The 25,401-nt window shown below is 39.8% G+C and overlaps 1 protein-coding gene across 1 annotated transcript; it reads left to right on the top strand.

Moving 5' to 3' along the window:
- Nucleotides 1-10,245: 10,245 nt before the first annotated feature.
- On the top strand, nt 10,246-22,697 carry ZNF205 (zinc finger protein 205). The gene is given in 7 exon segments (XM_074198986.1): nt 10,246-10,297; nt 10,515-10,670; nt 11,749-11,822; nt 14,533-14,607; nt 16,873-16,993; nt 21,493-21,720; nt 21,723-22,697. Coding segments are annotated over 7 exon segments (1,551 nt in total). The 3' UTR covers nt 22,568-22,697.
- The last annotated feature ends 2,704 nt before the right edge of the window (nt 22,698-25,401 follow it).

Raw genomic sequence — 25,401 nt, 5'->3', positions numbered from 1 at the left:
CTTCCTCCCATTCTTCCTCCCTTCCTCGCATTCTTCCTCCCTTCCTCACATTCTTCCTCCCTTCCTCGCATTCTTCCTCCCTTCCTTCCATTCTTCTTCCCTTCCTTCCATTCTTCCTCCCTTCCTCCCATTCTTCCTCCCTTCCTCACATACTTCCTCCCTTCCTCCCATTCTCCCTCCCTTCCTCCCATTCTCCCTCCCTTCCTCCCATTCTTCCTCCCTTCCTCCCATTCTTCCTCCCTTCCTCCTCCCTTCCTTGCATTCTTCCTCCCTTCCTTCCATTCTTCCTCCCTTCCTCCCATTCTTCCTCCCTTCCTCACATACTTCCTCCCTTCCTTCCATTCTTCTTCCCTTCCTTCCATTCTTCCTCCCTTCCTCCCATTCTTCCTCCCTTCCTCACATACTTCCTCCCTTCCTCCCATTCTCCCTCCCTTCCTCCCATTCTTCCTCCCTTCCTCCCATTCTTCCTCCCTTCCTCCTCCCTTCCTTGCATTCTTCCTCCCTTCCTTCCATTCTTCCTCCCTTCCTCACATACTTCCTCCCTTCCTTCCATTCTTCCTCCCTTCCTCCCATTCTTTCTCCCTTCCTCCTCCCTCCCTTTTTCCAATGAATGAGCTAAGAGAGACTATTCCATTGCAGAGACAAGGTTAGATTTGTAGATTTCTCATTTTTAATATTTTTGAGCAGTAATTCATCCTCTGAGTTAAATTCAAAATATAATAAATGCAAGCAACCACCTGGGGCTGTATGGTACTGGCAAGAGGGAAGTAGAATAAGCCTTTTCCCACTTTTTAAGGGATTATGCAATGCACATTGCAGGGGACTCTTGCACTATTCAATTAAGGAGAGTGCTAGCTGTTGGCTAACTCAGCTATTACAATCCTTTCATGGGTAATTACTATTACATGATGCTTTTTCTGTAAGATTAAGAATGGACAACAATTTGGGACTGTTGCTACTACTGCAGTTTCCCTCACAAGCATCAATCATATACACACACATCAGTGTATATAGAGGCAGCTAGGTAGCAAAGCGGATAGAGCACTGATTCAGCCCTGGAATCAAGAGGATCTGATTTCAAATTTGGTCTCAGACACTTGACACTTACTAGCTGTGTGTCTTTGGGCAATTCACTTAACCCTGACTGCCTCACACCCAGGGCCATCTCCAGTTCTCCCATCCAAATATGACCACTGGATTCAGATGACTCTGGAGGAGAAAGTGTGGCCGGTGACTTAGTACAGTCCCCCTCACTCAAATCCAATTCATGTGCTTGTCATGGCATCACCTCCCTGATGGTCTTGTTTGAGAATGAAGGACAAACAGCAACAACCCATAGTTCAGGTTTTTTATAATTGCTTTTGGGATTTGAAGATGAATCTGTTTTATTAGTTTTGATATCAGAAGTCTCATCCTCAACTGGATCAGTAATTGTATCAATCTGAACATTCCAACAAAGCAGAGAATAACTAATATATGACTACTTATCCTGTGATTCTTGACATGTCTTCCCATAAATTCTCCATGGGAAGGAATTCTATTTAGTGTGCAGAGGCCTTCCTCAATGTCTCTTGATATCAAAAGGATACCAGTGGATAATTCATATTATATACTAAGCTATTGCCATGTGACCAACCCATTTTTCTTTACATAGATAGATATCATAGGGGATAGAGTGCAGAGTAGAGAGGCCAAAGCTTAAATCCCCTCCTCCCCCCAATAGTCCTGGGCAAGTCCTTTGACCTCTCTCAGTCTCAGTGTCCTCATCAGGAATGTTAAAAATGTGTCAATATTGGGGCAGCTAGGTGTCACAGTGGAAAGAGCACCGACCCTGTAGTCAGGAGGACCTGAGTTCATATGTGGCTTCAGACAGTTAATAATTACTTAAGGTGTGTGTCCTTGGGCAAGTCACTTAACCTCATTGCCTTGCAAAAACAAAACAAAATGTGTTAATATGTGCAGTGTATCAATATGTTCTTATTTCTATATATGTATGTGTTATATTTGGCTCTGCTTACTTCACTCTTCATCAGACCATATAGAACTTTCCATGTGTCTATGTATTTATCACATAATTTCTTATAGCACAGGAGTATTCCAATATATTCATATATATCACAATTGTTTTTAGTCATTTCCCAATTGATGGTCCTCTATTTTATTTCCAATTCTTGACTACCACAAAAAAGTCCTGCTATACATAATTTGGAGTGGGGGGGATTTTTTTTCTTATTTATGGCTTCTATAATGTAAAGCTCTGTTCAAAGGATATAGATATCTTAGTCTTACTTATGTAAAATTGTTTTTTTTAAATAGTTGTAACACTTTCCAGAACTACTAGCAATGTATTAGTATTATCTATCTTCCTACAACTCCTCTAACACTGACTATTGCCATTTAGCAGATATGAAACTTCAGGGTTTTGATTTGCATTTCTCTTATTGGAGATTTTAATGTGGTTGTGAATACTTTATAGCTCCTTTGAGAATTTTTTTTCCATATCCTTTGACCATCTGTTTACTGGTAAGTGGTTATTAGTCATGTATATACACTTATTTATTTCTTGTTTATATATATATATATATATATATCATACCTTTATTAGAGAAATTTGATACAAAAATTTTTTTTGCCCATTCACTTTCCTTCTTATCCTAAATGAATTAATGTTGTCTGAGTAGAAGCTTTAAAAAATAACCATTTGATCTTTTTAATTACTTGTATCTCATGTTTGTTTATGAGTGTATATATATATATATATATATATATATATATATATATATATATATATATTACCCATAGTTTTGAAAGGTGTGTGAGCTGTTTCTGTTGTTTTTTTTAATAGTACTATCTTAACAGTGAGGACATCTTACCATTTAAAATGTATTATGGTACAGAGTAGAAAGTGTTAGTTTAAGCCTAATTTCTGCCCAACTGCTTTTTCAGTTTTCCCAGCAGTTTTTTTTTTAACCAAAAAGTTTTCTGTGGGGTGGCTAGGTGGTGCAGTGGATAAAGCACCGGCCCTGGAGTCAGGAGTTCCTGGGTTCAAATCCGGTCTCAGACATTTAATAATTACCTAGCTATGTGGCCTTGAGCAAACCACTTAACCCCATTTGCCTTGCAAAAACCTAAAAAAAAGAAAGTTTTCCGCTAGGTAACTAATATTTTCTACTTTATCAAAAAAACTGGAATATTGAATTCTATTGTTTCTTTATCTTGTCTAGTCTGTTGCATTGATCTATTTTTTTTAGCCAATACAGATGGTTTTGATGACTTCTGTGTTATAATTTGAGGTTTGGAAGTGCTTTTCTTTCTTTGTCTTTACTTCCTTTCATTTTCCTTGATATTCTAGGTATATTGTTTTTCCAAATGAATTTTATTATTATTTTATCAAGCTCTGTTAAGTATCCTCTTGGTAATTTGATTAGTGTTGTATTAAAAGAGATATTTCTTGCATTTTGTAATTATTCAGAATGGAATTTCCATTCTATTTGTTGCTTCTTGTGTTTTGTTCTGATTATATAGAAATATTATTCATTTTTCAGGATTTATTTTGTAGAGACTGTGCTGAAGTTCTTATTTCAATTAGTATTTTTGCTGATTCTCTTCGTTTTCATGGCCTTCTTCAAAACTCAGCTCAAATTTTACTTCCTCCAAATGTGCACACAGAGTACTGTATCCTGGGGCAGCTAGGTGGCGCAGTGGATAAAGCATCAGCCCTGGAGTCAGGAGTACCTGGGTTCAAATCTAGTCTCAGACACTTAATAATTACCTGGCTGTGTGGCCTTGGGCAAGCCACTTAACCCCATTGCCTTGCAAAAACCTAAAAAAAGAAAACAAACAAAACAAAAACAAAACAGAGTACTATATCCCTAGCTGAGAACCCAGAAGATCTATCAGTTGTCATTACTTTTTAAATCAGTCCCAGAATATGTCTAGCCTACTCAAATTGATTATTTACTTAGATCTGGGGGTTTGCTTTTTAGTGTTTTTGTTTTATTTCTAATTAAAAAACCCTCTTCCTCTTCAGAGACCTTTATTGGTCCTTCCAGCTGTTAATACTTCTTTGCAGTTCCCTTCTATCTTCTCAATATTTATCTTGTGCCAGGCCTAGTGCTAAGCATTTCCAAATATTATTTCATTTGATCCTCACAACAAACCAGGAAGATAGTTGCCATTATTAGCCTCATTTTACAGATAAGGAAACTGAAGCAAATGGAAGTTAAGTGATTTGAGTGTCTGAGGCTACATTTGAACTCAGGTCTTCCCAATTCCAAGACCTTTGGTCTATCTACTACACCACCTATTGACCTCCTAGCTTATCTCTCTAAGTGTAGAACTTAGGATAATAGAGTACAGGGCTATATTACTTGTTTTGGGTTATTATGGCTCAGCCGGGGATTAATCAATCCATTGACTCAGCTCTTTTTAGGTAAGATTCAACTTTTTGTGTTAGACTATGAAAAAAAAAGTGGAGGGTCTTCCTGACTTCATATCCAGCACAAGTGTTTTGTTTTTCCAAATGAATTTTATTATTATTTTATCAAGCTCTGTTAAATATCCTCTTGGTAATTTGATTAGTATTGTATTAAAAGAGATATTTCATGCATTTTGTAATTATTCAGAATGGAATTTCCCTTCCATTTGTTGCTTCTTGTGTTTTGTTCTGATTATATAGAAATATTATTCATTTTTCAGGATTTATTTTGTAGTGATTTTGCTGAAGTTGTTTCCATTGGTATCTTTGCTGATTTCCTTAGTTTTCTACACTTTGTTAAATAACCATTTGTATATTAACTTATTGTATATAAAGTTATTAAGCAACTATGATATAACAAGTACATAATAGTTACTTATTAACTGTTAAACTAAAAAAAAGAAAAAAGAAGGCATCTTTGCTGAATTATTCTATTTTGTGTAGATTCTGAGACAGTTATGTTCAAATTGGAGAACTTCATTGATTCTGAATGAATCTGCATCCTGCAGGGTTTAAGAGAGAGAAGAAGACTGTCCAGCAATGCAACTTCCCCTGTGGGGGAACTTTAACAGCAGTTCTGGAGCAGAGTAATTGCATTTACTCACTCACAAGACCCAAAGGGTTGGGAATAGTACCAGACCTAAGTCAGTAGAGACAGTGGTAGCATGTCTTAAAGGCAGAGATAGTGGGAATGGAGAGGGGATCCATTTACCCTGGTTGTAGAAGTTCCTATATCACAGTGTTTGGGAAGAATGTTAAAATTCTTGACCTGAACATTTTCACATGGCCTTAAATTTGGAGGATATCAGGAAGGGACTAAATCATGATTTGAATAAAAAAATCCAGACTCTGTCCTTCACTATTTTTTTTTTTTGCAAGGCGATGGGGTTAAGTGGCTTGCCGAAGGCCACAAGGCTAGGTAATTATTAAGTAGTCTGAGGTCAGATTTGAACCCAGGTACTCCTGACTCCAAGGCTGGTGCTCTATCCACTGTGCCACCTAGCCACCCCTGGTGGATCACATTCTTTATGATAAGTCCATCACAAAAGTTACTTCCATATTTTTCCACTGTTGCCATTGCTGATCGCAACTCCCTCCTTTTGTACTTCTCCACTACCATGTACTATATTTTCTCTCTCCTTTCACTCTGACTCTGCTGTAGGGTAGTTGAGTGGCGCAGCAGACAGATCCCCGGCTCTGGGGCTAAGAGGCCCCAAACCCACATACCACCCCTTACCCAGCATCCACCCTGGCCCTATGGTCCCGGACAGGCCATCCAATCCCAGCCCCTTGCAAGAAGTAAAAAAAAGAAAATGTGCTATATCTGACCACTCTCCCCCCATGGTCCATCCTTTCCTCCATCATTCACATCCCGACCCCTTCCCCCTGTCCCCCTTCTTTCCTTCTTACTCCAGATGCCTATACCCCATTGAGTATATATATGCTGTTTCCTCTCTTAGCCACCTCTGATGAGAGCGAAGATTCCCTCATTCCCCATTGCCTTCCCCCCTTCCATAGCATTGCAATATCTCATTGTAATAAAGAAAAATATTATATTCCCCCTCTCCTTTTTCTTTCTCCCATTACATTTCCCTTTTTTCTATTGACTCCATTTTTATACTATAGTTTATCTTCAAATTCAGCTTTCCCCTGTGATTCATCTATAAAAACTCCTACCTGCTCTATTAACTGAGAAGGTTCATATGAGTATTACCAGTATCATTTTTCTATATAGGAATACATACAGTTCATCATCATTGAGTCCCTTATATTTCACCCTTCTCCAATCTCTATGCTTCACCTGAGTCCTGTATTTGAAGATCAAACCTTCTGTTCAGCTCTGGCCATTCCAACAAGAACATTTGAAATTCCCCTGGTTTATTGAAAATCCATCTTTTTCCCTGGAAGAGGACGTTCAGTTTGGCTGGGTAGTTGATTCTTGGTTGCATTCTAAGGTCTTTTGCCTTCTGGTATATTATATTCCAAGCCCTATGAGCTTATAATGTAGTTGCTGCTAAGTCCTGTGTGATCCTGACTGCAGCTCTATGATATTTGAGTTGTGTCCTTCTGGCTGCTTGTAATATTTTCTCTTTGACTTGGGAGTTCTGGAACTTGGCTATAATATTCCTGGGGGTTGTTTTTTTTTTGAGTCTCTTTCTTGGGGAGATCAGTGGATTCTCTCCATTTCTATTTTCCCCTCTGTTTCTAGGATATCAGGGGAATTTTCCTGTAGTAATTCTTTGAAAATGTTATCAAGGCTCTTTTCCTGATCATGACTTTCAGGTATTCCAATCATTTTTAAATTATCTTTCCTAAATATGTTTTCTATATCAGTTGTTTTTTCAATGAGATGTTTCACATTTTCTTCTAATTTTTCATTCTTTTGGTTTTGAAGTATTGAGTCCTGACTTCTTGTAAAATCAGCAGTCTCCCTGAGTTCTCTTCTTTGTCTGAAGGATTTGTTTTCCTCAGAGAGCTTTCTTATCTCTTTTTCCATCGGGCCAATTCTTTTTTTTTTTTTAAGGTTTTTGCAACACAAAAGGGGGTTAAGTGGCTTGTCCAAGGCCACACACATCTGGCCAATTCTGCTTTTTAAAATATTCTTCTCCTCAGTAACTTTTTGAACTGTTTTATCCATTTAACCTAAGCTGGTTTTTAGCATGCTATTTTCTTCAGCAGTTTTTTGGATCTCCTTGACTAAGCTGCTGACTTCATTTTCATGTTTTTCCTGGATCTCTCTCATTTCTTTTCCCAATTTTTCCTTCTAACTCCCTCACTTGATTTTCTTTCTTTTTTTATTTTAGGTTTTTGCAAGGCAAATGGGGTTAAGTGGCTTGCCCAAGGCCACACAGCTAGGTAATTATTAAGTGTCTGAGACCGGATTTAAACCCAGGTGCTCCTGACTGCAAGGCTGGTGCTTTATCCACTACACCACCTAGCCGCCCCTCACTTGATTTTCAAAGTCTTTTTTGAGTTCTGTAATAGCCTGAGTCCAATTTCTGTTGGAGTCTTAAAATGCAGGAGCTTGGACTTCCTCATCTTCAGATTGAGTGTTTTGATCCTTCTTGGGATCACAAGCAAAGTATTTCTCAATGGTGTTCCTCTTTTTTTCTCTGCTTGCCCATTTTCCCAGCCTGAGTGTGGGTGCTTCCTGAGGTTTTGGGACACCCCCACAAGGATCTCAGTGTGTGAGGCTTTGTCCTCCCTCCTGATCTGTGAATGACCATATGTGCCCCCCTCTGCCATGGGGCTGAGGTGGGGGGGGGCCTGCTGTTCTATGGGGGGGGCCTAGAATGCGATCAGGATCTGAATGTGGTCAGAGCCCCAGAGTCCTGTTCCAGGGACAGAGGACAGAGCTCAGCTCCCTCCCTAGGCTCAGCTAGCTCATGCCCTGGGGGCTCCTGCTTACCAGCTCCACCTGCTTCTGGTTCCTGGATCTGGGTTGCCCTGGCCACGCTGCTCACTGTGTGCCCTGGGGGCTGGGCTTCATGTGCTAGCTCTGGCAGAGATTCCCCCTCACTTTTACTCCAAGTTGTACCTGATGCTCCCCAGGGTGTAGATCAGGAAACTCCCCCGCTGCTGTGAGCCACGGTTCTTAGTGTCCTGGGGCTGCCTCCAGGAGGCTGAAGTTCTTTCTCTGGTGGGCCACCCTTCTGGCAGGCTGCCCCTCCAACCCCAGGGAGCAGAGCCTTTCCATTCTTTTCTAGGTTACCTTGAGTTGGAGAACTCCTTCACTGGGTCCCTCTGTGGGTTCTGTCTCTCTAAAATTTAGTTAGAGTCCTTAGCTTACAAGTTTTAAGAGAGAGCACCTAAGAGATGATCCTCTCTTGTCGCCATCTTGGCTCTGCCCCCCCACTTTATTTTTAAAAAAATAATATTTTATCATTTCCCCAATTACATGTTAAAACAATTTTTAACCTCTGTTTTTTTTAAAGTTTTGAATTGCAAATTCTTATTGTCTCTCCCTCATCTCCCTTCTGCTGAGATAGTAAACAAATTGATATATTATTCATATGTAGTTGTATAAAAATATTAACCTATTAATCATTTTGTACAAGAAGACTTGAACAAAAAAAGAAAGTGAAAAATAATATGCTTCACCCTGTATTCAGATAATATCAGCTCTTTTTCTGGAGGCAGATAGCATGTTTCATCAGGAATCCTTTGAAACTGTCTTGGATCGTTGACAAATTAGTTATTTATGATTCTTTATTGTAATATTGTTAGGATTGCCAGCATGACAAAAAAAAGGAAAAGTATTGATGTTGGAGGGGATACAGGAAAACTGGGACATTGATGTGTTGATGCTGGAGTTGTGAACTGATCCAGCCTTTCTGGAGAGCAATTTGGAACTATGCCCAAAAGGCAGTAAAACTGTGAATACTCTTTGATACAGCAATACAACTAACTGGGTCTGCATCTCAAAGAGACCAATAAAAAAGGATTAAAAACTCACATGTACAAAAATATTAATAGCAGCTCTTTTTATAGTGGCAAAGAATTGAAAACTGAAGGGATGCACATCAACTGGGGACTGACTAAACAAATCATTGTATATGTGTTATATTATTGTTCTGTAAGAAATCATGAACTTCAGAAAAGCCTGGAAAGACTAGCATGAATTGATGTTGAACTGGAATATTGTACACATTTACAGCAACATTGTCTGATGGTCAACTATGGTGGATTTGCTCTTCTCAGCAGTACAATAATCAGGCATTCTAAAGGACTTGTGATGAAAAATATCACCCACATCCAAAGATGGAACTGTGGAGTCTGAATACAGACCAAAAACTTACTATTTTCAATTTTTAAAATTTGTTCTATTTTTTCCCCTCTTATGATTTTTCCTTTTTGTTCTGATTCTTTTTTCACAACATGGTTAATATAGAAATATGTTTAACATAGTTAGACAAGTATAACCTATATTAGATTACTCTCTTTGAAGGGTAGGAGAAGTTGGAAGGGAGGGAGGGAGAAAAATTTGGAATCTACACCCTTACAAAAAGATTGTTGAATACACTCTTAACATACATTTGGAAAAATAAATTTAAAAAACACAATATTGCTGTTACTGTGTACAATATTCTCCTGGTTATGATCACTTCACTATGCATCAATCTTTTCAGGTTTTTCTGACATCACCTGCTTGTCATTTCTTATAGCTCAATAATATTCTATCACAATCATATAACACAATTTATTCAGCCATTTCCCAGTGGAAGTATTTTAATTTTTTTTTGCAAGGCAAATGGGGTTAAGTGGCTTGCCCAAGGCCACACAGCTAGGTAATTATTAAGTGTCTGAAACTGGATTTGAACCCAGGTACTCCTGACTCCAAGGCTGGTGCTTTATCCACTACACCACCTAGCCGCCCCGAAGTATTTTAATTTATGACTTTTATTAAACAAATGAGGCATTCAAAGGCCTGATATATATTAGGAATTCAAGGGCAGTGATTAACAAAGTGACATTAGGGCGTAGGAAAAAATAAGAATATATAGATTATATATCCCTCATGAAGAAGTCTCAAGATAACGGGATTTGACAATGAAATAACTAGGTACAACAACTTGGAAACCACATATATTCTCTCACTTTAGAGGAGGAGAGGCAGTGATTGTCAAATGTATTTGAAGGTTTTAGGGCTAGGAAAAATGTGTCCCACATTTTTTTGCAGAGATCCCATAGAAGATGTTCGTGGCTCTTTTGAGTTATGTTACAATCACTAGAACTCGGGGACTCTAAGCCAGGAAGGGATTGTCGGGATGAGTGGGGGTGTGTGGATTGATGTGGGCATGGATGTGTGCTGGGTGTGTGGTGTGTAGGTATGGGTTTGCCCAAAGGAAGCTGATGACCTATCCAGGAGCCTCTCCTGAGACTTTGAGAGAGCTGCAGATGATTTAGGGGTAAAAGTTAATAAGCAGTTAATAATCCATTTCCTGAAACACAGGTTGTTCCTAGCCCTTGGGTCAGGACAAGGGAGTGGAGATAGGGGGAACCTCTAAAATTCAGCTCTGGTTCTCACAAATCTCAGAACCCACTAATCCCTGGAAGCCGGAAAGGCTGCAGCTGCGCAGGGGCATAGGATCTGGGAGGCAACTTCCTGTCAAATCCACACTCCTGATCCCAGCCCCCATCACTGGCTCCAAGCAACCAGTGTATGCTGCAAAGCCTGCCTGCTTACCCCAGGGCAAGAAGAAATACTCCCCCCTCCATCCCTCCCTCTCCTCCTGCAGGCATCCCCTCCCCCACTGCCTCACATAGGTGAGTCCCAGGGGGCTGGTGAGGGGAGGTCGCCTGGGATCTGGGACAGGTAGATAGGATGGGCTAGATAGGCTGCTAGACCATAGCAACCTAAGTGAGGTCAAAGTCAGGAGCTGGGAGGGACCAACACTTGGGTTTGGAAGAGGGGGCACTGGAGAAGAGAAAGGATGAACAAGAATGCCTCAGCCTTGAGAAGATCTAGAGTGAAGCAGGCTCTATTCTAGAGTACTTGGAGGTGGGGCAATCAAATCTGACTAACATTGGAAGGGGATCCCTGCAGGATATCTAGTCCAATCTCACTTTACAGGTTAGGAAACTGAAAACCAGAGAGACAAAGTAATTTACTCATGGACAAACACTTAATAAGCAGAAAAGGTAGAATTTAAACCTAGATTCCTTGTCTCTAAATCTTCTGACCTTGCCACTGATCTCCCCACACTACTGCTAGTGAGAGGACAGGATATTAAGCCTGTATCAAAGGACTGTAGTTTTTTCATTCTTCATTTTTTTTGAAGGACAAACACACTCAGCTGCCATCTTTCTTCCTTTGAACCCCTCCCCTCCCCGTGGGAAATATCATGGGTCCTTATTTCAGCTTCAGCCCTCTATAATTAAATCTTTCCCAATTAGACTAGTCTGTAATTTGTATCTTAATTTAGTGATTGAACAAGAAAATTATTTTTCATTTTAGTGATGAACAAGAAAAATTCTCTAATATTCTTATTAATGTCATCAATAATGATGCATATTTCCAAAAAACTTTATAGTTTATGAAACCCTTTCAATATCCCTAGGTGGTATAGTTATTATTGTTTCTATTTTATAACTGAGATTAGTCAGACAGACCAAGAGAAATTAAATTATTTACCCACAGTGACACATTGCTTTTTGAAGGGAAGACATATTTATAAGACTCTGTAGGCAGTTCAGGAAGAAGTTAGGGATATATCTTTCTGATTAGGAACACATTTGACTATCTAAAACAGGCCTCCTTTTGCTTGCAGTAACCTGGGAAATCAGACAGACAAGGATGTCCTTGCTTGTCACCTCTGCTTCCTGCCTCTCTCCAAGGATCCTGGTGAGAAGTTGGAAAGGCTAGGACTACAAAAAGGGAGATAGGACACATCCATCAACTGGAGCGAAACCACTATCATACTTAGAGGATGGCAGCAAAGTCTGGAGAATTCCTTGTTCCCTGGGTCAGGGAGAGAATTTCCCAGGTAAGAAATAATGACAGAACCAAGGCATGTGTCTGGAGCTTCCAGTTCAGATTCCTTGGACTGATAGAAACATTAGAGCTACTAAAATTATAGAATATTAGAGCTGGAAGGTGTCTTCAAAGGCATCTGATCCAACCCCCTCATTTTATAGGGAGGAAGCTGAAGACTAAGGGCCATTAAGTGACTTGTCTCAAGATCACAAATATAGTAAGTAGTAGAATCCTTTGATTATGACCTAATATTATTTCTACTGTCCCACAATAAAACTGATATTTTTGGAGAGAGGGGAGAACTATAGATGGTGACAGGGTGAGGAAAAATTTATTAAATCAACAATCAATATCCACAAATTTTTTGCTTTTGATCAGTGAGTTCCTAATCAGAGAGAGAAAGCCTAGAAAAATAGCTTCTAGGTATATTTGGTTTCCTTAAATTAGGACTATAATTCCTACTTCTATGTAATGTCAAAAGAAGTTGATAACACCATTCTTTTCTCTCACCTTTTTCTCTCTCTACTCCAACTCAGAGTATGACCTTTCTAAGATCAGGGACCATGTTGGTGTTCCGCACCCCCAATCACAGGAACTGTATTATGATCTGTATGTTGTCTCAAATTGACACATGATTAAAAATAGATGAGAGCCATTAGGAAGAAAAGAATGACAAATCTGAACTTTAATGTCCAATAGACCCGGTCAGTAGTTCTCTGCTAAAGTCCTATTTTGATGCTTTGATCACAACTCAGAGTTGATGTTATGCTTCATCCTTGAAGGTTATATTATTTATCTGAGTATAAGCTCTGATAGTTTATACAAAGTTGGACAAATTTTGAGTAGGGACATGGTGATGTGATTGATGTGTGTTTCTTATCCAAGGATCAGCTCAGTTGAATTCCAAGATTCATATCTAAAAGACAGACCACTGAGTAATTTTTTTTCCTACATTGATAAATTTGTTGTTGTCTAGTTGTTTTTTGTCATGTCTAACCCTTCCTGATCTATTTGGTATTTTCTTGGTAAAGGTACTTGAGTGGTTTTTCCATTTCCTTCTCAGCCCATTTTATAGATGAGGAAACAGACAAACAGAGGTATGGGATTTGCCTAAGGTCACACAGCAAGGAATTGTCTGAAGCCAAGTTTGAATAAACCAACCCATTTTAATGAAATTGGAAAGACAGATTGGGGCAAGTGCTTTGAAATCTAGAGGAATTTCTATTTAATCTTAGAGGCCCTAGGAAGTCACTAAAGTTGGATGATTATGGAGTTACATGGTCACATATATGCTTAAGGAAAATTACTTTGGCAGAAATATAAAAGATAGACTAGACTGATGAGAAGAAGGTTGTAGCAAGGATCCAGATCTGAGGAGGTGGCTAGGTGGCTGGCTTAGTGGATAAAGCACTGGCCCTGGAGTCAGGAGTACCTGGGTTCAAATCCAGTCTCAGACACTTAATAATTACCCTTGGGCAAGCCACTTAACCCCGTTTGCCTTGCAAAAACCTAAAAAAAAAAAAGAATCCAGATCTGAGGTATTAGGAATTTCTTTGGGAATATCTTCCCCCATCATCTGGAGTTGACTGGAGTTCTTACTAGGTTCCAGGCACTGTGCAGAGACAAGAAGTGCTTTCAAGAAAGATGGCACCCTGGGGTGGCTAGGTGGTGCAGTGGATAGAACACTGGCCCTGGAGTCAGGAGTACCTGAGTTCAAATCTGGCCTCAGACACTTAATAATTACCTAGCTGTGTGGCCTTGGGCAAGCCACTTAACCCTATTGCCTGGCAAAAAAAAAAACAAACCTAAAAAAAAGAAGAAAGATGGCACCCATGGGAGGTACACATGAGTCAATGCCAATCTGAGGTGCTGTGCTATGCCAGGAGGAAGGGGTACAGAGCCCATTATCAAGATCAGAGACACTGAATTGCCATCTAAAGGAGCAATCCCAATTCATGCCAGATAGAGATAAAACACAGAAACAAAGGGAGAGGAATTTGGAATAGATTATGGACAGGTTAGAGGGCTTTGGAAAAGACAGAAGAGAGGTGAATGGGGTGGGGAAGATGAGGTGGGATTCTGGAGGTTTGACTCGTCCCCGCTTTATATTAGAAGTTCTTATATGGAGTCAATTCTCTTGAGTTTGGAATGAGAACCAATAGATCGTACTCCTCCTTATGGTGTATATGGTCAGTAAGTCAGGGCTGGTTGGAGCAGCTGTGTGTCTCAGTGGACAGAGCACTGGTCCTGGAGTCAGGAGGACCTGAGTTCAAATATGACCTCAGACACTTAATAATTACCTAGCTGTGTGACCTTGGGCAATTCACTTTACCCCATTGCCTTGGTGAAAAAAAGAATTAACCTATATTATGTGGGCAGCTAGGTGGCACAGTGGATAAAGCACTGACCCTGGAGTCAGGAGTACTTGAGTTCAAATCTGATCTCAACACTTAATAATTACCTAGCTATGTGACCTTGGGCAAGTCACTTAACCACATCACCTTAAATAAAAAAAAAAAGACAGGGCTGCTCTCCCTAAGAACATCTTTCTTTTTTCTCAGTTCTTTCCATTCCACAGATTTCTATTTTTCCCTGAGAGAGGAGCACCAGAGATCAGGATATGGCAGCTGCACTTCTTACTGCTTGGTCCCAAGTGAGTATTGTTAACCATTTTCTCCCTTTGGCTAAAATAATACAACCAAGTTAGTTTTATAAATGAAGTTTAATTCTCTAGGATCTTACCAGGACCCAAGGGTGGATGACATCCTTACAAATGCCAACATTGAGCCAATATTTTGGCTAATTTTTATATAATTTAGACAAAAGAGAAATAAAACTGTAGGTGGCCAACCAATGAGATTTCACATAGATGACATGGTTTTACAAATACAATTCTCTCAAATCTTATAATATTTACTGAAAATTCCTATTGACAAGAATTCCATTTATTCTGAAGAGTAAATGTTTACAAGCAATGATAGGGTTTTCTTTCTGCTCATCCAGGATGTCCCTTATCTTAAAGTTTATTGATCAAGGTACTAACATTGTAATAACCAGATAGATATTGACACAGGTGAAGTCAATGTGGTAGGTGACAGGTCTTACATAGCAGACTAGCATTTTATAACCCTTATTTAAAGGTTAAGAGACTAACTTCTGATCATAAGTATATTGCTTAAGAAATATTAATTCCATCTTAAGGAATATCTCATTAGATAGTATATTTATTGTCTCTCTCTTTCTCTCTCTCTCTCTCTCTCTCTCTCTCTCTCTCTCTCTCTCTCTCTCTCTCTCTTCCTTCCTACATACTTATCCCTTCATCTTCTCTAGTTGAAAGGCCAGTGGTTCACTCTGGCTCCTGGTGCTCATTTGAACATCTGGACAAGGGCACCTCCTGAAGTACCTCTGCAGGGTTTCTAGATACATTCTCATGTCATTGCTATGCTTGGACCAGAAGTCAAGGGACCTGATGAGAGCTTTTTCTGTTCTGATCTGTTTAGCCCTAGACTCAGTGAGGCTCCAGAGCTAGAGAGTTTCCCTGACTGGGACCAGATCCCTGGAAAAGAAATCAGAATTTAAAAGCATTTTTAAAAATTCCCAGACAGTAGGAGAATCTGAAACTGGACTTTTTTTTTACCACTAATGTTAGAATCTTAAGAGGAGTCTGAGTATCATGAGCCTCTATCTTTTAGGGACAGATTGAAAGAAAATAGTACAAGGCGGCAGTTGGTGGCACAGTGGATAGAGCACTGGCCCTCGAGTCAAGAGGACCTGAGTTTAAATGCAATCTCAGACACTTAATAATTACCTAGCTGTGTGACCTTGGGCAAGTCATTTAACCCTATTACTTTGCCAAAAAAACAAACCAAAAACCCAAAAAGAAAGTAGTACAATTCTCTCTGTCTCCCCTCTTCCTCCTTATACATCTTTGCCCTTGATATATCTAGTCACTGTTATTGTCATTTCCAATATAATATATAATACCAGGGCTTGCATAATAGTAATAGATTATAAATTGGAACATTCTCCCAGGACTGGAGAGGTCTTTAGAGGTCATCTTAAGATGGCCTAATAGGGAACTTTAGTATCCAGAAAAGGCCTAGTTTAATTCACGTAAGGGAAATGTTGAGATTCAAGGAGATATAATGTGGGAACCTAAAGCAGAATGGTTGGATGGGGTAACAAGGGTCAGATACAACAAAGCAGTTGCTATGCCTTTGGGTCTTTGAGACATAGTAGGAGGAGGAAGGGTGTTCAATGCTAGCCCACACTGGCACCCCCAACTTTAGCTCTTGGTATAAGGAGAAGGCTGGGGATTTGTCTCCTCCATTAGAGCAGCAGGATGGGCTACCTACACAGAAGCTGGGAATTGTAACTTCAAGCTTCAAGCAATGGATTAACAACACTCTTACTGAGACAGCACATTCAATAGGGAAAGCCAGGGGAGCCCAACTATTCAAGCAGATTGGAAACAGGCCAGAATTAGAATTCATAGGGATGAATGGAGTCTTTATCTAGAAAAGCTGAAGTTTTCAACTTGGATTGGGAGAACCAATTATCAAGGTGCTTTGGGGGCATGGAAGTCATTAATATGTTACTTTTTTTTTTAAACAACCACAACAGGGAAGCTTATGTGCTTTTGAGTTGCCCTTACTGGAGATGAAGTCTAGTTGCTTGTCACTTTCTCTTTGATATATAATTAAGTCCTTTCTATAGTAAAAATTTGAAACTGATATTTTAAAGTCATCCCTTAGCTTCATCTTCCTTAGGTTAACCTCGTCATCAGAGCTCCTGTTATTGGTCCTCCAGCCCTGCTTTCTGAATCTTTCAAGTCACTTGTGTAGTAGAATTATAAGCCTCATGTTTTATAGGTCCCTGACTTGTAGAGACTGAGAGCTGAGTTGTCATATTTTTCCAGATGCCAGTGACTTTTGAGGATATAGCTGTGTACCTTTCAAGAGAGGAATGGAGCCAGCTGGACCCTGTTCAGAGGGGCATCTACAGAGATATCATTCAGGAGAAAAATGGCCTGGCCTTAGGTGAGGATTCAATTGCTCAAGGTTTCTATGATGGATTGGTCTTTAAAGTGCATTGTGTTCCTGAAGTTTGAGGACTTTAATTCTCTATTTCTCTCTCTCAATTGATATTTTCTTCTACTAAAACATATATTTTGTTCCCTGAATCTGAAATCACCTTTTGATGCCCATTTGGGAGATCTATATTCGTTGTTTTTTTCCTTCATGCTTACTCTGTTCCTGAATTCTTATCAATATCAAAGGGAGAACTAGAAACCAAGTATTTTCCAGGGCAGTCAGTTTTGGACAGCTCTGATTTCTAGGACATTTTCCCATACATTAAAGCTAAATCTACCATTTTGTACTTTTAGTTCCTAGTTCTTCCTTCTAATAATGACAGGTCACATTTTCTATAGTGCTTCACAATTTATATCTATGTTTTATAGGGGAGAGGTCAAAAGAGACTGAGTGAATTGTTCAAAGTCATATGGCCTGATGATTAGCAGAAACAAGACCTGAACCCAGGTATTTTGACTTTGAGCTTAGACCTCTTTCAATTTACCAGCTTGTTTGAGGGAAATAGAAACATAGGTAAAAAGTAAGCAATAGGGGGCAGCTAGGTGGCACAGTGGATAGAGCACTAGCCCTGGAGTCAGGAGGACCTGAGTTCAAATTGGACTCAGACACTTAATAATTACTTAGCTGTGGGACCTTGGGCAAGTCACTTAACCTTGCAAAAACCAAAAAAAAAATCATGGTGGCCCATAATGCTAAAGAGTACAAAGCAAATTCTGAGGTATGCCTGACCATACTTTCTTAGGGGCTTCCATTTGTAAGATTTAAATTCTTATATCTATGCTACTTCATGCTTCTGCACCTCAAATTCTCAATTTTTTTCCAACCAATTCAATTCATTCAGAAATGTACTGATTAAGTACCTTCTATATACAATGTATTGTTCTAGGACCTGGAATACAAAGAGAAAAATGACTTTTTCAGAGAACTTTGCACATACAAGGTCATCACTTGTATTTTCTAAATTTGGTTATTGCTGTTGCATATAACCCTCAGAGTTTATGTACAAATACCTATAACAAAATTTAGAAAATAATTAAGTGAATAGAAGAATATATTGAGAATTTCTTTGGGAGGAGGACTCGTTTCTAGTTGGGAGAATTGGTGAAGATATAATAAAAGATCATCTGAGTTGGGCCTATATAAATAGGCAGAGATTCAAGTTTATGGATGATTTTGAAATGCCTACAGGCCGCAGAGAATTATATTAAGTAATAAAGGAGATGCATAGTTTAGGTAAATGACTAGTTCCCACTCTCATTGCAGTATTACCGACCTTATATTCTAGAAGGGGAATAAGACATATATAGATAATTGTAACACAAAGTACTGCCTGATAAATGCATAGCTGAGGAAAAGCTGGTTGGTTATTGTCCTTTGTGCTTAAAGAGAACCCAAATGATTTCACAATATTGGGATCAAGTTACAATTTCCCTACTGTGGTTGATCACACCAATATAAACTCAGAAGGCTTTACCATAGGTTGAATACAAATAGTCCACATGGACATTTGGAGTGGAGAGGTCTCTAAATTTGTATCTCATACTTCTTTTGAGCTACTATAATTCTGCTGTGCTCATAGGACACAGTGCCTTCTTTGTGCCTTCTTTTCTCTGTGCCATGTTGCCTGTGTCTCATGATAGATTCCAGAGTTCTTCAAAGAGAATTTGAGAGTGTCCATGTATCCCTTCTTCTGACCTCCATGTGAGCCCTTGTCTTGTGTGAAATCAGAGGAATGGTTGAAGTGTTCTTGGAAAAAGAACACTTTAATACTGAGGGAAAAAAAGGTCCCTTCCAAATGAGTGATCAGGGAAAGTATTTCTGGAAGATTTGGTATTTGTTGTTGTTTGTCCTTCATTCTCAAAGAAACAGACAACATCAGGGAGGTGATGCCGCAAGAATCAAGCTTAAGTGACTTAGTGACCCAAGGTCACACAGGTAGTAAGTATCAAGTGTCTGAGGTCAGATTTAAACTCAGATTCTCCTGACTCCAAGGTTAGACCAGTGCTTTATCTACTCTGCCACCAAACTCTCTCTCTCTTTCTCTCATGTGTACTCTCTTTTTCTCTCTCTCCATATATATATATTAAATGTTTTCATTGACTGTTAGGGGTTTTTGAGATAGAGAACCTCTGCCCTATGAGTGCTAGGATATCAGCCTGGGGCACCATGTCATCATTGCTTTTTTTTTTTTAATCTTGCTTGTCCAAACCAACAGAAGATAATGCACTTTGAGGAATAATTTTTAAGAACCTACTGTTTACACTCTCATTTCTCAGGACCAGGAGTTAACAAATAGGGACAGGTGCTTTTGAAATGATTTTTAATGGCAGTGACTTTGAATTCCTAGCTTCCTTGGCTCTTCACACAGTCTGACATCCTATAGGCACATCAGTTCTGGATACTACATTTTAGGAAAGGGCACTGTCAGATTGGAGCATGTCCAAAGGAAGTGACCCGGGATGATAAGGGGATCAGATACCATGTAACCTGAAATTAGTTGAAGGAGCTTGGGAGACCTGGAGAAGATAATGAGATGACAAGATAGTTGTCTTCAAAAATTGGAAGGGTAAACACCCAAAAGAGGAATTAACCCAGAAGACATGTAAGTAAGAAAAAAAGCTTCCATGAGGTTGATTTCTGCTCAATATAAGGAAAAAGAGCCTGTTAAAGCTGTCCCTAATTAGAATGGGCTGCTATAAGTGGGGTAAGATCCCCATCATTGGATATTTTCAAGTAGAGATTCAAGGACATTAAAGATAGATTGGATTAAATGACTTCTAAAGTCCTAACTCTATAGTTACAATTTCTAAAGCAGTCCTAAAATATTCCCTTTGTAGTGCAAGTTTGTTGGGTATTTTTAACCTTGGTTTCAACAATGATTGAGCCTTTGTCTTTTTCCCTTCAGCAGCAGAGGAGAGGCACCAACCTGGGTAAGGGATGGTCCCTATTCTGTTTCTTGCTATGGTCTAGGCAATCAGGGACTTGCCTAGGGTCACACAACTAGTAAAGACTCTTAAACCCTGGGGGTCCGGTCAAGAGTTGTTGGAAGGATCAAATGAGATTATATTTTTAAAGTGCCTTGCACATGATGATGATGTTGATGATGATGATAATGATATTGTCCTCCATTCTCAAAGATCAGAACATGATTTGAGATGCTTTAAGTCAACATAGCTTCTCCTATTCTTTATAAAGAGAGATAAAGAGTAATGGAACCAGTACTCCCAAATTTTTTTGTGTGGGTCTTTTTTTTTTCATTTTCATTTCTGACACCATTCCCTGAGGGTTTAGCTGTGTTGGAGATGAGCTCTTCTGCAGAATTTGGTTCTTGATTCTCTGGAGTATTTCTTATATTTTTCTCTTTCTTTCCTGTGATTCTAGATAATTGATTTTCCCTATCTGGGCTTTTGTTTTCTCCATCAACTGCAGTTGAACTAGATACCTTTCAATGTTCTTTTCTTCCTTTCAGATCCTTCCTTACCTTCTGCCCTTTAGAACTTAGCATATTATCTCATTTTTGCCTTCTAAAATCTTCCTTTCTAACAATTTTTTACACTTTGTTTTTATTTTTCCCCAATTACATGTAAAAACAAGGTTTAACATACATGTAAAAACAAGGTTTAACATACATTTTTAAAACTTTAAGTTCTGAATTCTCTCCCTTCTTCGTACCCCACTCTCCCTCATTGACAAAGCAAGTTTTTGATATAGGTTAAAGATATATAGTCATGTGGGGCGGCTAGGTGGCATAGTGGATAAAGCACCAGCCTTGGAGTCAGGAGTACCTGGGTTCAAATCCGGTCTCAGACACTTAATAATTACCTAGCTGTGTGGCCTTGGGCAAGCCACTTAACCCCATTTGCCTTGCAAAAACCTAAAATATATATATAGTCATGCAAAATATTACCATAATAGTCATGTGAAGGTAAAATATAGCCCCCTCCTCCCCCAAAAAGAGAAACCTCAAGAAAAATAAAGAAAAGTATGCTTCAACCTGTCTTCAGATACCATCAGCTCTGTCTTTGGATCTGGATAATATTCTTTATCATAAATCTTTCAGAATTGTCTTGGGTCACAGCATTGCTGAGGAAAGTCATTCACAACTGATCATCCTGCAATATTGCTGTTACTTTGTATTTAGTACATTTCACATTGCATCTGTTCATGTAAGTCTTTCTAGATTTTACTGAGATTATCCTGATCACCATTTTTTATAGGAGAATAGCATTCCATTATAAACACATACCACAATTTGTTCAGCCATTCCCCAACTGGTGGCCATCCCCTCAATTTCTAGTTCCTCACCATTAGAATAGAGCTGCTATAAATTTCATTATACATGTAGGTCCTTTTACTTCCTGTTTTTCATCTCTCCTGGAATAAAGACCTGGTAGTGGCAATGCTGGGTCAAAGGGTAATCTTTATCTGAATCTCTCTTAATTCAGAAGCTGTAAAGATAAGAAAAGTCGGGTTTGTTCCTCCAATGGAAGCTGCTGGTCATGCAGACATGCTTGGTACTGGTTTGAGAAGAGCTGATGGTGATGTAGCACAAACCACAGAGCAAGAAGACAGCAGGGAGAATTCAGGGGAAAGTCAGCAGTTTAGCTTCCTGGAGAAGAGTCAAAAGAAACTGATCCTATCTGATGAAGACCTTAAAATACCCCTGGACTTTCTTATTGCATCCCTGAGAGATACTACCAAGACAGCAGTGGGGAAGGCCCAGCCCCAACAGGGGACAAACCTGAACTCGTGATCCCCCAGCTTACCCTTCCCACCAAAAAAACTTACACCTGTGAAGTGTGTGGCAGAGGTTTCAGCTGGCACTCTCATCTGGTGACCCACCAGTGTATACACACTGGGGAGAAGCCCTATACTTGTACAGACTGTGGTAAGTGCTTCAGCCGAAGCACCCACCTCATTCAGCACCAGATCATCCACACCGGGGACAGGCCCTACACCTGCCCTGTCTGCTGGAAGAGCTTCAGCCATCACTCCACACTGATCCAGCACCAGCGCATCCACACTGGGGAGAAGCCTTACGTGTGTGGCTGCTGTGCCAAGTGCTTTACTCGGCGCTCCGATCTGGTGACCCACCAGGGAACCCACATGGGCACTAAGCCTCATAGATGCCCAGAATGCAACAAGTGCTTCACCCAGAGTTCGGCCCTGATCACCCACCGGCAGACCCACGCAGGCATCAAACCCTACCCCTGTCCAGAGTGCGCCAAACCCTTCAGCCAGTGCTCCAACCTCACTTCTCACCAGCGCACCCACACAGGGGAGAAGCCCTACTCTTGTGGTGACTGTGGCAAAAGCTTCAGTCATAGCTCTCACCTCACTGCACACCAGCGAGCTCATCGTGGTGTGCGGCCCTACCCCTGCCCCCTGTGCAGCAAGAGTTTCAGCCGTCGCTCTAACCTTCTTCGACATCAGAAGATTCACATGGACCCTAAGGCCCTGGCTGTGCTGATGATGGGAGCAGCAGGGACTCTCACCAGCCCCCACTCTGGTCCTTCCTAAAAGAACAAGGGATGAATAGTTTGGGATATGGAATCCAGAAGAGATGCTAATGAGTGTATCCTCAGAATAGGCCCAGTCCAAGGAGCAGAGGCAGTGAGAGAGGGAAGAAGATGAAAAAGAGGACAGCGAAGTGGAGTCAAAAAGGGAGAGGGGTGGGCTATTGTGGGGATAAAGGAAGGAGTTAACAGGGGTTGGGGTGGGAGTAGGAATTTTTTTTAGGGTTTTTTTTAACAAGGCAATGGGGTTAAGTGGCTTGCCCAAGGGCACATACCTAGGTAATTATTAAGTGTCTGAGGTCAGATTTGAACTCAGGTCTTCCTGACTCTAGGGTCGGTACTCTATCCATTGCACCACTTAGCTGCCCCATGGGAGTAGCAATGTGAAAGGAGTTAGGAGTTAAAATGAGCAGGCACCTTTTTTTTCCCCAATTGATATTTTATTTTGTTTTTTCATTACAGGTTATAAAAGTCTTTCAACATTCATCCACAGGCATATGCATATTTTAAAATTACATTATTTCCTTTCACCCTCCCTTTCCACTCCCTCCTCTCAGCTGCAAATAGGTGAATATTGTGTGTGTATATATATATATATATATATATATATATATATATATTTGTGTTTAATATGCTTACAGATTAGTCATTTTTAGGATGAGGGATTAGGATTAAGGGGGAAAAAGAAAACCATGAGATAGGAAATTTTCAAAAAAGTAAATGGTAGGGGTGGCTAGGTGGCGTAGTGGATAAAGCACTGGCCCTGGAGTCAGGAGTACCTGGGTTCAAATCCAGTCTCCAACACTTAATAATTACCTAGCTGTGTGGCCTTGGGCAAGCCACTTAACCCTGTTTGCCTTGCAAAAACCTAAAAAAAAAAAGTGAATGGTAGTATTCATTCAGATTTTTCAGGGTTTTTTGGTTTGTTTGAATTGGTTTTTCTTCCTCTGGATAGCATTGTCTATAGGGATCTCCTATGGTTGTCCTAATTCCCTGAATGGCTGAGAGGAGCTGCATCCATCAAGATTGAACAACTCACAGTGTTGTTGTTTATGTGCACTATGTTCTCTTGGTTCTGTTTCCTTTGCTTACCAGTTCCTATAATTCATCCCATACTTCTCTAGAGTCCGACCATTCATGGTTTCTTATAGAACAGTAATATTCCATAGCATTCATATAACATAACTTGTTCAGCCATTACTCAATTGATAGGCATCCCCTCAATTTCCAATTCTTTGCCACTACCAAAAAAAACCCTGCTATGAATATGCTGGAACATGTGGGACTTTTCCCATTTTTTATGATTTCTTCTGGATATAGGCTTAGTATTGATATTGCTGGGTTAAAGGGTATGATCAGTTTTATTGCTTTTGGGGTATAGTTCCACATTACTCTCCAGAATAGTTGGATCAGTTCACAATTCCACCAACAGTACATTAATGTCTCCAACATTGATCATTTTTTCCTTTTCGGCATCTTAGCCAATCTGATAGGTGTAACTACCTCATAGTTAACTTAATTTGAATTTCTTTAATCAGTGATGATTTGGGGTATTTTTATATGATTATATATATATATATATATAGTTTCAATTTCATTTGAAAAGTGTCTGTTCATATCCTTTGACCATTTATCAATTGAGGAATGACTTATAACCTTATAAATTTGATGCATTACTCTATATATTTTAGAAATGAGACTTTTATCAGAAGCCCTAGCTGTGAAAATTATTTCCCCGCTTTCTGTTTTCCTTCTAATTTTGGTAGCATTGATTTTATTTGAGCGGGCACCTGTTCTAATTAAAGGTCTTTGAAACCACTCTATGACTACAATCAATGTGGCCTCAACCCATTGTTAAGCCTGGGAGTTAAAAGGATGCTCTTTTGGGCTCACTTGAAATCATGCCCTTTGCAACCATCCTCTCTCAAAACACAGGAACTTTCTTCTCCTTTGATCAGACCTGAACTTTTTCCTTCTTATCCAAAGGTACATTACAGTAAGGCTTAGAAATGTCATCATGCACCTGTCATTAAGTATACAAGACAATCCTGCAAGATAGAGAGGCAGAGTCTCTGGGATGAGAGATACCAATTATAATAGCCCTTCATCAACTAGGAAGAAATCCTCCCCATATCCCCCAGATCAATGCTGGGCCATCCTTTTTCCTGCCCCAAGCAGAATCAACATCTCCAGATCTTTGGAAGCACCAATCTCTGGGCTCTAGTGTCTTTTATATCATTCCTCTTGCCACTGTCAACAGCAAAATCCAGACACACAGATAAGAGCTCACTTTTCTCCATGCTGGAAGGTTTACATGTCACTTTTCTCACAGTGATAAGCAGACATTATTATCATTGTTTTATTTTATGAAGATAATGCACAACTTATTTACCCCCAGTCAAATAGCTAGTATTACATTCAGGACTCCAGGGGAAATTTTCTGACTAATTCCTGTGTATTTATTGTCCACTCACTAGAGGGCCTCCTGAGATTTCAGTCTTCCCTTTCTGCCTTCCCTCAATGTGACTGCCCTCTGGTGTCCAGAGATAGAATTGTGAACTTCTGAGAAAAATCTGTTACCTTGGACAGCAGCATCTACTTTCCAGAGTCTAGGCCCCAGGTCATCCTCAGGTTTGGGGTTTCTTCTGCTTTCCATTTTGCTTCCCTTTCCCAGTTGGCTTTCCCTGCTCCCAGAGAACCCATCGCACTCAAACATGAAACCCCCCCCCAACATTTTTAGTTGAGGTAACAATATGATGTAGGGGAAAGAACATGGAGCTTGTTGCTCAAATCATGCTTTGACTCCTAATTTTATTTACCAGAAACTTTGGTAAGCAT

The sequence above is a fragment of the Macrotis lagotis genome, chromosome 8 (genome assembly GCF_037893015.1).
Source record: "Macrotis lagotis isolate mMagLag1 chromosome 8, bilby.v1.9.chrom.fasta, whole genome shotgun sequence".
In the NCBI taxonomy this organism is placed as follows: domain Eukaryota; kingdom Metazoa; phylum Chordata; class Mammalia; order Peramelemorphia; family Peramelidae; genus Macrotis; species Macrotis lagotis.
The sequence above is the reverse complement of the archived record's forward strand: the minus strand, read 5'-3'. Positions and strand labels throughout refer to the sequence as shown.